At 34.2% G+C, this 12,606-nt stretch overlaps 1 protein-coding gene across 1 annotated transcript; it reads left to right on the forward strand.

Moving 5' to 3' along the window:
• Nucleotides 1-149: 149 nt before the first annotated feature.
• Dlc90F (dynein light chain 90F) lies at nucleotides 150-882 on the forward strand. The gene is made up of 2 exons (XM_088048432.1): nucleotides 150-236; nucleotides 290-882. The coding sequence occupies exon 2, from the start codon at nucleotides 294-296 to the stop codon at nucleotides 654-656; it is 363 nt and encodes a 120-aa protein (XP_087904558.1). The 5' UTR covers nucleotides 150-236; nucleotides 290-293; the 3' UTR covers nucleotides 657-882.
• Nucleotides 883-12,606: the final 11,724 nt, after the last annotated feature.

The raw sequence follows: 12,606 nt of genomic DNA on the forward strand, positions 1-12,606 counted from the left end.
CTTCCCGTACTTTGATTTACTCTCAAAATTTAGTATTAAAATAACTATCACGTGATTTCCGGTCCGAATTGGCCGTTTTGTGCAATTTTGTTCGTTCGATTAATTTTTATCAGTTGACGTTGGTGACTTTTGGTGAGGTTGGCACCTCTGCCACGCTGTCATCATCACCTGTCAACCCACGTTCGTTTGAAAAGGGCGAGTTTGTTGTTATCTTCGGCAAAGTACAGGAAAATTCAGTAAGTTTTCGCCATTTCCGGTTGATAGACCGTCTCAACTCGAGTTCTTTTAGTATCATGGAGAAAACGAACCAAGAAGTGCTGGACCAGGACCTGCAAGAGGAGGGCCAGTTCGTTGTTGACGACGTCAGTAAGATAATCAAAGATGCGATCGAAACTGTGATAGGAGGCAACGCGTATTCCCAAAACAAAGTGAACGACTGGACGACCTCAGTCGTGGAGTGCTGCACTTCGGAATTGACCAAGTTGATGAAACCCTACAAGTACATCGTCACCTGCACCATCATGCAGAAGAACGGCGCAGGTTTACATACTGCGAGTTCGTGTTATTGGGATAATAATACAGACGGGAGCTGCACCGTGCGCTGGGAGAATAAAACGATGTTTTGCATTGTGTCAGTTTATGGGTTAGCTATTTAGAGTCAGAGTTTAATATTATCAATTATTTATACCTATTTGTAAGTTTATTTAAGTGATTGTTACGTATTACACTTTTTTTATTTTGCGCAGTTTGATTCTGGTAGTTGAATGTTACGAGTATTGATTTTTTATTTTTAGCCACCTTGATGGGACTTGGTCAGGAGAGCAAATTGTATTGAGACACTGATAAAATTAACTCAGTTGTGAAATAAATCGATTTTTCTTTTTTTGTTGTTTGGAGTGTGGGGTTCAAAAACTCAGTCGCGGTTGGCTGTGGAGGATAGAAGTCACATCGTAATTAACACCAGCGCGGCAGTCTTCATAGAAAAGGTTTTTGTTTATAAAATAGAACGTCAGCTTCGTAGTTACCGTTGTCTCCTATGAATGTGGCGCCATCCAATTTTTGGATATGGAACTAAATTGAAAAAAAACTGTCAAAAGTACGCTCTCGCCGGGATTCGAACTTGATGCACTTGTGCTGCGCTTTTGCTGTTGTCTTCAGTAACTCTTTCTTCCCTCCTTACTCCATTAGCGATTCTCCCTAATAGTCATATTTTCATGGAAAATAACATGCTTCAATTTTTTCCATAAATATGAACATATCAAGGAGCCTTTTTAGCAGCGCCACATATTTTTTGGATATTGCACAATTTAACAATGGAACATCAATTAGGTATCTCCGTTTTGGATTTTTTTTATTGCTTAACGTAGAATAACATTAAATACTGCACGAACCAATAATAGGAAGAGGTAAGCATAACAATAACACAATAGATCAGTTTTGAACATCTAAAAACGGAAAACTTACCATGTTAAATTAAAAGGTGTGGATCAAAATATCGTCAAGTTTCTTAATAATTTTTGCGGGAAGAGTAAAAGCAATTTTAGAAGAAATGTCTTTATTAGCCTTTTTTACTGTTTTTGAATCAGCAATATCAATTATTTAAAAACTTTAAAATAAAATTATTAATTTTAAAACTAAGGTCCGGTTTACAAAAACTAAATTTAAAACTTAAATTTCAATAAACTATACTTAAAATCATGTTAAAAGTAAAAATTAAAATCATGTAAAAATAATCAAATTAGCAGGATTAACTTAATTTTAATTGAATTATTTTGTAAACCGACTCTAAATGTAAAAACTAACAACGAACAAGTGCAAATAGATTTTAGATATAAAATAGTTAATGTGTATATAATAAATGTTTAACACAATTAATTAGGGGCAGGTCCAGCTCAGGTGTCAATATTTAAACGTCGCAATAAATACTAACGATTAAACAGAAAAATGTTTTTACAATCTTTTATTTGAGGGGTTTTAGAACAGAATGTTTATTATCTAAAGAATAGAGTTTCGAAATGGGTCATCTTCTCTGAATAACTGTCAATAAGCAAATATAACTAAGATAAATTAAATGAACAAAGAGTTAATTAAGTAACCAATTTTTACAAAGAAATTTGACGAGAACCAGATTGGAATAATAACAGTGCACAAACTAATTTTGAGTATCCTTTTTTAAAATTGCTATGTTGTCACCTAAACAAAGTGCCAAACGATATTTTTACCTCAAAAACTTTGTATTCCGTATCATTTTTTTTGTTATGTCAATTTAAAAAATAGTTAAAAACCATAGAAAAGAAATTCTTTTCCAGGTTTATTTAAAGATATTAACGTATTTATGGATATAAATATTAAAATATATCAGGAAAAACAAGGATGACAAAAACAAAAAAAATAATATGCAGTTTATCATGTTTAGGCGTCTACTTTGATGCGAATTTTTACACTCACAAAAATTTGTTCTTTTTTATCTTAATTTTGAATTAATTGTATTTAAACAATGTAAAAACTTTAGTTTTAAATAAAAAAAGGTTTATTACTAACAAAGATATAGCTATTTGATTTAAGAATCCAATTTGAAAATTGGTATTATTGAAAAGACATACCAGTAGCTTTTAAAAGCAACATGATAGGGTTAAAAGCATACGTAAAAATGTGATCTACCTATTGCACATAACAGTTTTTAGGGTACCAAAACGCAGTGTAATTGTTACTCTTACCCTTGAGTATTAAAATTATTTTTATACTCAATGCTCTTACATACAATGTGTTTCCCGTGTAGCCTCTTTCTTGTTATTTTTGGAAACGGTTCCACAAATTATGCATTTCTTGTTGCAACTGATTTGAATTTTCAGGAAGTGCAGTTTTTCCTGAAGAAATTCTGTTTAAATCTTTTATATATTGAAAAATATATATCTTTATAAAAGTGTTAAAAATTTGAGACTTAATTGTTTCACTGTGCTCACAATTCTGAAAATTAAAATCAATTGAACAACGAATGTGGCTAATAACTCTTCCTAAAATATGATAGTGGTAAATAGCAGATGGTACTAGAATCTTGACATAATTGTAGATTTTTATTAGAACTTTAATTACGTCAATATTCATGTACTGCAAATGCTTTTTATCACTGTCGTATTCCCTTAGTTCCACAAGTCTATGATGAAGATGATCGGGATCGCCGTAATGTTTTAGGTTACATAGACATAATTCACAATGAAACTTTTCAGGTGAAATGTTATTAATGAGAAACCCGCCTATGTAACCTAAAACATGAATGTTGTTCACTTCACCGTCATCATCGACTTCTGGAGGAAACCATCGATCAACAGCAGCCCGTGTCTGACCATCATTTCTTGTGTTTGACTCGAGATAATGTCTAACTGTTTGGACCAGATTGTCATCGTCTGACTCGCAATTAAATCCACGAGAGTGAAAACAATTAAAATTTCTTATTAGCAGCGTTTTAAAGTAGGGAATAAACGCTTTGCAAGTTGGATTTGTGTTTCTGACTCCGTATTGCCTTATTTGACCAAAAAAATTCTCTATGGGATCCTGATTAAAAGCGCGTGCTGGAAACGAGCTGATCCCATGTTTTTTGAGAGTTTTTTTGATCAAAATAAAGCCTTCCAGAGTCCGACGCCATTCATCTAAAACTGGAGGTCTGACCAAATCTCCAGCTTTGGATTTCACAAATTCCATCTCATTAAACATTTTTTTCCCTTCTATCCACTGCCGCAAATGAGGAGATTTAATTGTAACCATCTCCCGTAGAGGTTTTCCACGACAATGTCCAAACCCTCCATTGACGCTATCAAAAATCTGGTCCAAACAGTTGAACAGACAAGCAGTTTCTTGTGCTTCAGGTGGTAATAAACATCTCCCGCCTTCTCCGCCCGCGTCGGCAATCATAGTCGAAGCTACAGTCCTGCTAAAAACTTGGGTGCATAACGAAACTTTCATTTTTTTTTTATCTCGAGGATCTACGTGATGTAATGTCAGTTTCGGTATGCACCGTAAGTTTCTGCGTTGGTCTACACGATATTGCTCCCGAACATGGTCCCAAGTTGCCACCATTGCATTACTTTTGAAATTAAATTTTAAATCTTTATTTAAGAGATTGTTTCTCAAACTCTTTAAAAGATGCGGTGGATCGAAAATTGGAATAATCTGATGACCATTAATGATAATTACATTATCGTTTGTTTTATTTCCAATTTTCGAATCCGCAAGAAGAGAATTAATCGCTTTACAATTGGTGGCTCCTTGATCGCAAACTGAGGCAATGACATCTAGACCAATCTCTGCCGCTTCGGCTATAATTGCCTTAAAAAAACGAATTATTTTTTCCGCTTTCATTGTCGCTTTACAAAAGGCAAAAGCAACCGGTTGCTTCCACCTCTTGAGAACCCCCCGAAGCATAAAAACAGTGACATGATCAGCAACATGTTCCGTTCTAGTCCAACCATCATCCTCAAAACCGATTACCATGTCCTTTTCAGGTAAATAGTCCAAATGGGGTTTGATGGACATTTCGTCAAAAATGAGTGTACAAAATTTGAATCCATTACCCCTCTTCTGGACCATTTTCCCCAAAAGTTCAAAAACTGGTTTTAAGATGCCTGGTTGGACTGGAACTTTGTTAAAAGTTGCTTTCAATGTGCTGACTGAAGGCAACACAAACATTTTTGAGAGAAGATTATAGGTTCGAGGACCGCTCTTCCACAAGACAATGGCATCTGCCTTGTCCTCGAATGTAAATCTTCTCCCAAAAGTTTTGCGGCCCATATTCCTTATCTGGCTCTCAAAAAATCGTTGTTGCATCTTTGTCATGCCCTTAATAACTTTTTTAAACTGCTTATTTGAAGCCATTGCTGTTGCCGCCTTGACTGATCGCATTTTATTTGTTAAACGACTAACTCTTTTTTTAAGCGCTTGGCTTAGTTTATATAAGCGCTTTTCTTCTACCGTATATAAGCGACGTGGCTTCAGCGTATGAGAAATGCCTGAAAATTAAGTAATTTTATTAATCACGATTTTGAAGCAACATGTAATAATTACGTTTCGCTTCCAGAAGACTTGTTGGCTCATTTTTGGAATCTAAAGATAAAGAATCATAAATTAATTTGCAGTTATTGTCAATGGGACAATAAAACAGTAGGATTTTAATTACCTTTTTATAATAAAATGACTGATATAAAACAGGAGAACTAAACTCCAAATCTTAGGTACATACCTTCAGTTGCAACAGAGTTAAAACCTTCGGAAATACTGTCACCTGCATCTTCATAAACAGAAATGTCCTGTTGTTGAGCTAGATATATTCAAACAAACATTTGCAAATAAAAAAATATAAGTATCATTAATTAATAATTTACCAGAAATATTTCGCGGTATTGCTAGTGGTCCTAAGCGTTTTCCACCGAAAAGAAAATCATCACTTGTGAAATGCTTATAGCACACAAAACCCCTTTCATAAATTTCTTGAGCAGTCAGGTTTTGGTACTTGGGACTGGCCACATTTTCCACCCATTTTGTAAACCGTTCGTAAAACCGTTTCGGGTTCGGAAACCGGAATAGAGGTTTTTTCCGATTTCCGCACCCAATGAAACAACACGAGTGAGTAGAGAGTTCCTATAAATTAAGAAAAATTATATTTAAAATTCTTATTAAATAAGAGCTATAATTACCTCAGCCATCACTTTTCCAAAATTTTCCACTTATGAGTAATTCACAAAAGGACAGGGAAAAGGAGTGAGTCAGGTTAAATGAATCTGAAACACATGGAAGCTATAATTTGGGTTCCTTAATTCATCTCTGTCCACAAAAATGCCTTTATTAAAAACCATAAAACAAATACATATTTATTACATATTGTATATGATCAAGTAATCAATCAGTAATATGTGGTAATAATTATAACATAACTGGTAGTCATAAATGCCCTTAGATTGGCTCAGTGAATTATGCGCCAGAATGTGTAGTGACCGGTGGAAGAGAAGGTGAAAAATAAGTGTTGTGCACGATTGAGGGGTCTGGATGGTTGACTTCTAGGCGGTATGCTGGATCTTTGACTTCCAGTGCGGGAGGGTGAGTACGGTGATGGTTGACTTCGCCGTATTTGAAGAAAGAAAAAAATGCGGAGAAGCTACCAGGACAGGAGTCCATACCAGCAGTTCGAGTAACTCCAGAGTCGCAGTAAGGAAGTGGAACATCTTCCGTCACAGAAAAAGTAGTCCAAGACACTTTCCAGCGATATGGAGCAGGGAGGCGAAATACAAGCACAATATTTGAAAAAAGAATCTTTTAAGAACGAGCAATATTATGGGTTACATACTTATCTGATCAAAATCTACAAAGGGCGGTAAAAATTTAGGAGCGAAACTTGTATTGTGATACCAATGATTTAATAATTTTCTAATTAATAATGTATTTAATTTATTACATCATTGTAGGATATGAGTAGTAAATTTGTAGGTTAGGATATGAAATTATCAATATGTTATGGATACTTCCGTATTTCTTACAGAAGACTGTGGTATTTTAATTTCAAATAAGGACAGACATGTCTGCAATTGAAATTGATGTGTCTCCCATAGTGCGTCTGCGTAAAATGTTTTAAACTCGTTTTATGTTACTGCGCAGGACAGTCATTTAAATTTGAAGCATTTAAAATTGTTATCTTTACTACATACCTAGTTCACCAAATTTACATAAAAAGAAACCGATTTGCTAATTTAAAGCGTTTGAAGCAGTTTGAGCGTTCACACGTATAAAAATGTCGTTAACAGACGTTAATTTAATTTTTTGACATTTTATCCAGAATAAAAACCTGCATTACCGACATTTGACATTTAGATAACGTGCAGCGCCGCCAATTTTTGGATATTGAACTAGATTCCTGGCACCGAGTTCTCATACTTTGAGTTGACGGACCCTGGCAGTCTTGACCAATGAAAATGTAATATTTGGAAGATTTGACAGTTTTTTAGTACGAAATCGACATACGTTTATCTGTCTTTCTCTGTCTAGATAAATGTGATCACAGTAAATCCAGTCATGTAAAAATGGCAAAAGAAATATAAGAATGAAGTTTAGACACTTTCTGTCTCACAATACTCGTGTCGTAACTAACACCGCCGCAGCCGTTTTGACCAATAAAATTCAAGTATTTGGGAGATTTGACAGATTTTGAGTGCGAAATCGACATATGTCTGTCTTCCTTTTTTTGTCACGACAAATGTCATACAGTAAAACCTAAGCATTTGAAATTGACAAAAGAAAAATAACAATGAAGTCAAGACAGTACTTTTCTCACAAAATTCGTTTTGACCAATAAAATTCAAGTATTTGGGAGATTTGACACTTTTCGAGTGCGAAATCGACATACGTCTATTTTTTTTTGGACCAATGTGATCACAGTAAAACCCAATATAAAAATGACAAAAGAAATATAACAATGAAACTAAGACACTGTTTTCTCTCAAAACTCGTGTCTTAATTAACACCGCCGCTGGCGTTTCGACCAATAAAATCCAAGTATTTGGAAGATTGAACAGTTTTCGAGTGCAAAATCGACATACGTCAATTTTTCTTTCTTTTCCAAGACAAATGTGATTACAGTAAAATCTAATCATTTGAAAATGACAAAATAATATTAAGAATATGCCTTTCTCACAAAATCCGTGTCGTAACTAACTTCATCGCAGCAGTTTTGACCAATAAAACCCAAATATTTGTGAGATTTGACAGTTTTCGGGTGCGAAAGCGACATACGTCTATTTATCTTTTTTTTTGGACAAATGTGATCACAGTAAAACACCATCATTTCAAAATTTCAACAATTTAGCTAACACACTGCTTTTCTCACAAAATGCGTGTCGTAACTAAACCCATCGCAGCTGTCTTAACCAATGAAAACTCAATATTTAGAAGATTTGACAGTTTTTGAGTGCAAAATTGACATACATTTAACTGTCTTTTTCTGTCTAAACAAATGTGATCACAGTAAAACACAATAATCTAAAATTGAAAAAAGAAATATAAGAATGATGAAGTTTAGACACTTTCTGTTTAAAAAGACTCGTGTCGTAACTAACATCGCCGCAGCCGTTTTGATCAATAAAATTCAAGTATTTGGGAGATTTGACAGTTTTCGGGTGCTAAACCGACATACGTCTATTTATCTTTTTTTTTTGACAAATGTGATCACAGTAAAACCCAATCATCTAAAAATGACAAAAGAAATATAACAATGAAGCTAAGACACTGCTTTCTCTCAAAACTCGTGTCGTAACTAACACCGCCGTTGCCGTCTCGACCAATAAAATCCAAGTATTTGGAAGATTAACAGTTTTCGAGTGCAAAATCGACATACGTCAATCTTTCTTTGTTTTCCTAGACAAATGTGATCACAGTAAAACCTAATTATTGGAAATGACAAAAGAAATATTACATTAAAGCTAACACACTGCATTTCTCACAAAATCCGTGTCGTAACTAACGCCATCGCACCAGTTTTGACCAATAAAACCCAAATATTTGTGAGATTTGACAGTTTTCGAGTGCGAAACCGACATACGTCTATTTATATTTCTTTTTTTGAACAAATGTGATTACAATAAAACTATCACCTGAAAATTAGAAAAATATAGCCAACACACTGCCTTTCTCACAAAATGCGTGTCGTAACTAAACCCATCGCAGCAGTCTTAACCAATGAAAACTCAATATTTAGAAGATTTGACAGTTTTTGAGTGCGAAACCAACATACGTCCATCTTTCTTTCTTTGTCTAGACAAATGTGTTCACAGTAAAACGCAATAATCTGAAAATGACAAAATAATTGTAACAATGAAGCTACAACACTCACTTTTTCAAAAATTCTTGTCGTATCTAACACCGCCGGTACCGTTTTGACCAATAAAATTGACAGTTTTTGAGTGCAAAATCGACATACGTCTATTTATGTTTTTTTTTGGACAAATGTGATCACAGTAAAACCCAATCATCTAAAAATTACAACAATGAAGCTAACACACTCTCTTTCTCACAAAATGCGTGTCGTAACTAACCCCATCGCAGCAGTCTTGACCAATGAAACTAAATATTTGAAAGATTTGACAGTTTTTGAGTGCGAAACCGACGTATGTTTATCTTTATTTCTTTGTCGAAACAAATATGTGGGGTGCGATTTTGGTTCTCCTAACGATAATTATCGGTACCGAGCATTTCGTTTGGTTACTTTTCGGTTTTCACCAACCGTAAAAATTGATGCGCTGTTGCCACATATTATTCGAGATGACGATAATTTCACACTTGTTTTCTACCGATCTAGAATTTTTAAAAAACATGCAAAATGATTCGAATTGATGTTGTCTAAGGGCACTACAAAGTAAATGAGTAAGTCCGTCCCATGGTCTGAACGGAACAAAACCATAAGAAAGCCTTTAGAACATTATAACCAAATATTTTCTTGACAGTTCGTACCATAGAACATGTATTTCTTATCTGACTTTTGTCCAAGTCAATGTACAAGTCAATGACGTCATCCTAGTTGACAGTACTGACGCTATTGTTTTCGTTACTGACGCAGCTATTATCGGTACTGCAACAAAAAACTTCTCGGCAGCCTGAACCCAGCCGAAAAGATGTTTTCGGTAGTACATAACCTCAACAGTTTGTTTACTCACTACGAAAGACAAGCAAAATTACAAATTAACGTTTATTAACATAATTCAATTGAGAAATGCGACGATGGCTAAATGCAGGAATGTATTATATTTATTTCTAAAGGCCGTCTGACACGGTCCACAATTATGCACAGAATTTAGTCTGAAAAATTATGTCCAGAAATCTTCATCGTGTCATACACACTTTGCACACAATTTTGTACATAATTCTGTGTGAAGAAAAATTTTTAGAACATGTTCTAAATTCTTCCAGAATTCTGTACAGAAAGTGCGCGGCAAAGTTGCGCATGAAGTTGAGTCATTGCGCTTGAAATCAACTAACGTGTGTTGTGCTCAAATAATAATTTCGTGGTCTAGAGATCAAGTTACGCTTCTAATTGAAGAATATCAAAAACATACATATTTGTACGCCGTAAAGACGCCGCTGTACAAAAATCTGCATGCTCGGCAAGCAGCACTTGAAAAAATTCAAGCGTCATTAAGGCCATTGCGGCCAAATATTACCACCCAAGAAATAAAGACAGGTGCTTTGAGGATCAATTTTCTGAATGTATACAAAAAGTATACATCCAGCATTAAAGTATCTTGCTTTGATATATGAGGTTCTATGAACTTCAGCAGATATTCAAATTGATCGTTTGTTAAGCGAAGAATTCGGATCTTCCACTAACAGCTCTTTGTTTAATAAAGTTAAAACATCTTTTCCTTGGTGACGTCGTTGTAACCATCGTCTACACCAAAGTCGTCGCTTTTTTTTTCTCTTTTGTTTTAACTTTAGCAAACCACGGGAAATTAACACAATTGATATTATAATCGCCGAAGAGTAAAACAACTCGTTGTCCATATCTTATTACCTATATATGGAACAATTAAAAAAATATATATATTTTTTATGGTTTTAAATTGTCAGGAATTGATGCACTCTTTTTCTGAGCAAAAACAAAATCCCTAAGTTAAACGTCAAAATATTTTCGAATGCGCAAGCGCAAAAACAGAAATAAGCACAGAATTTGGAAGCCGTGTCATACATGTGCATAAAATATCTTCAAAAATACTATTCATTTTTTAAATCAGAAATATATCCCAAATTCTGTTCACATTTTTGTTCATAATTGTGGACCGTGTCAGACGGCCTTAAGGTTAGTTTTTCATTATTTAGATGAAACATGAAGAAAATTGTGTGTAAAAAATTAACTGGACAGCAAAGACTGATTTTTCTTTCCTTTTTGATGGATTGTTCCAAAATCTTACATTAATGTCCATACAAAGGAGTTTGCTACTTGTTTTATCTTTGGAATAATTATAAAATGGAAACATTTTTATTCAAGGCGTTGGTGTCCATTTGAAACCAAAATATTTAGAAGCCAGAGTTGCTAAGTCTAGTAAAAACCAACAACTCTGAACAGTTTCATATGCCAATTTTGTGCAAGAAAAAAATTCTACGTTCAGTTTATGAACAGTAGAACTAGCGAGGTTTGGAATTGAATTGAGAATGTGAGTGGGCAAGAGAATAAATAATCAAATAGTTACCAACAAAATAAAAGAAAATATATAATTCAAAACTCTGCAATAGAATGATAATATCAGCCTCAACGTCGTGGTTAACAGTTCGATCATCTTGTATTGCATCTTTTTCAAAATTATTTATTAGAACCGCACAACAACGGTTCAATACAAGAATATATCTTAAACCTTTGGAGAATCTGCTGTAGATTAAAACAGTGTCAAAAGGTAGGACATTAACAAATAGCCAAATGAGGCATCAAGCACTTCTACTTGCGAGCGGTTAGCTTTCTGATCAAAAACATTGGTAACTTCCATTTTACAGTTTGTGATCACTTGGGAAGGTGAGGCTCATTATAGATTACACCTAAATTGGTAATATGGTAATTAATTTCGTTTTTGAATTGATTTGTGAAAATATCTATAAATATTAATCTAGCCAAAAAATTCTTTAAAATTAGCACAACTATCTGAAGTGCAATTCAATTGTTCTCCTATTAGAACGATTTTTAAGTTTATCATTAGAAACAATTTTAAATTTGGGCGTTTGGGATTTCCAAATTTCTTTTTTGTGTTGTTCACTATGTATTTTTGACATGCTTCCTGGAATCTTTTTAAAGGCTAGGAGTAACCATAAGTTACCTCTTATGTAGAATACCGCATTGGGTATAATTAAACCCATAGAACAGATTAAACCAGATAAAAGTCATCACACGTCCTCCAAGAGTAGGTAAATTTAATACAATTACAAAATATTGTTCGACGAAGATTACCGAGTACATCGGGTCGTCTGGAGATGTTCCAGTTCGCGTGAATATCGCATGTAAAATGAGTGGAACTGAAACTGAAAATAATGAGCCTCATGCGATATATTCTAAACAACAAACTGAAGTCTATTTTTTTTCAAGGGTTATGATTATAATAAGTGATCATTAATATTAAATTTATATACAAAAGTGTAATAATAAATGTAGTATGATTTTAAATTTGCCAGATACAAAAGTGGTGAGGCGCAGCCTAATTTGCCTCATATTGCGAGTCGCCACTGGTGTGTGCGAAGTCAGGTCAGGTTCTCACATGACATCAAGTTATTCATTGTGTTTTTAAAGAATTCACTAAACTGAAATAGAAATGTTATCTATTATCTATTTTCTAAAATGAGATATTTTTTACTATTCGTAGGGAAGATTGAATGTATCAACTTTTACGGAGTTGCCTTTTAAACGATTCCTGACTTAACGCTTCTATTCCCCGTTCTTGCGAAAGGAATAAAATTAAGCCAAATTGCACATGCTTCAAAAAGAGTAACACACTTGACCAAACTTGAACCGGAATCGGAAGATTGGCGATAAATCCTTGTTAAATCAAACCTGAGGAGCGAAGTTTTCGTAAATGTTAAGTAACACCCAAGAGA

The sequence above is a fragment of the Gnatocerus cornutus genome, chromosome 1 (assembly GCF_029298725.1).
Source record: "Gnatocerus cornutus isolate USDA-ARS CGAHR chromosome 1, icGnaCorn1.1, whole genome shotgun sequence".
In the NCBI taxonomy this organism is placed as follows: domain Eukaryota; kingdom Metazoa; phylum Arthropoda; class Insecta; order Coleoptera; family Tenebrionidae; genus Gnatocerus; species Gnatocerus cornutus.

What these genes read in the sequence shown, in the direction of transcription:
- Dlc90F (XM_088048432.1), top strand. Translation starts at nt 294, where the DNA reads ATGGAGAAAACGAACCAAGAAGTGCTGGACCAGGACCTGCAAGAGGAG.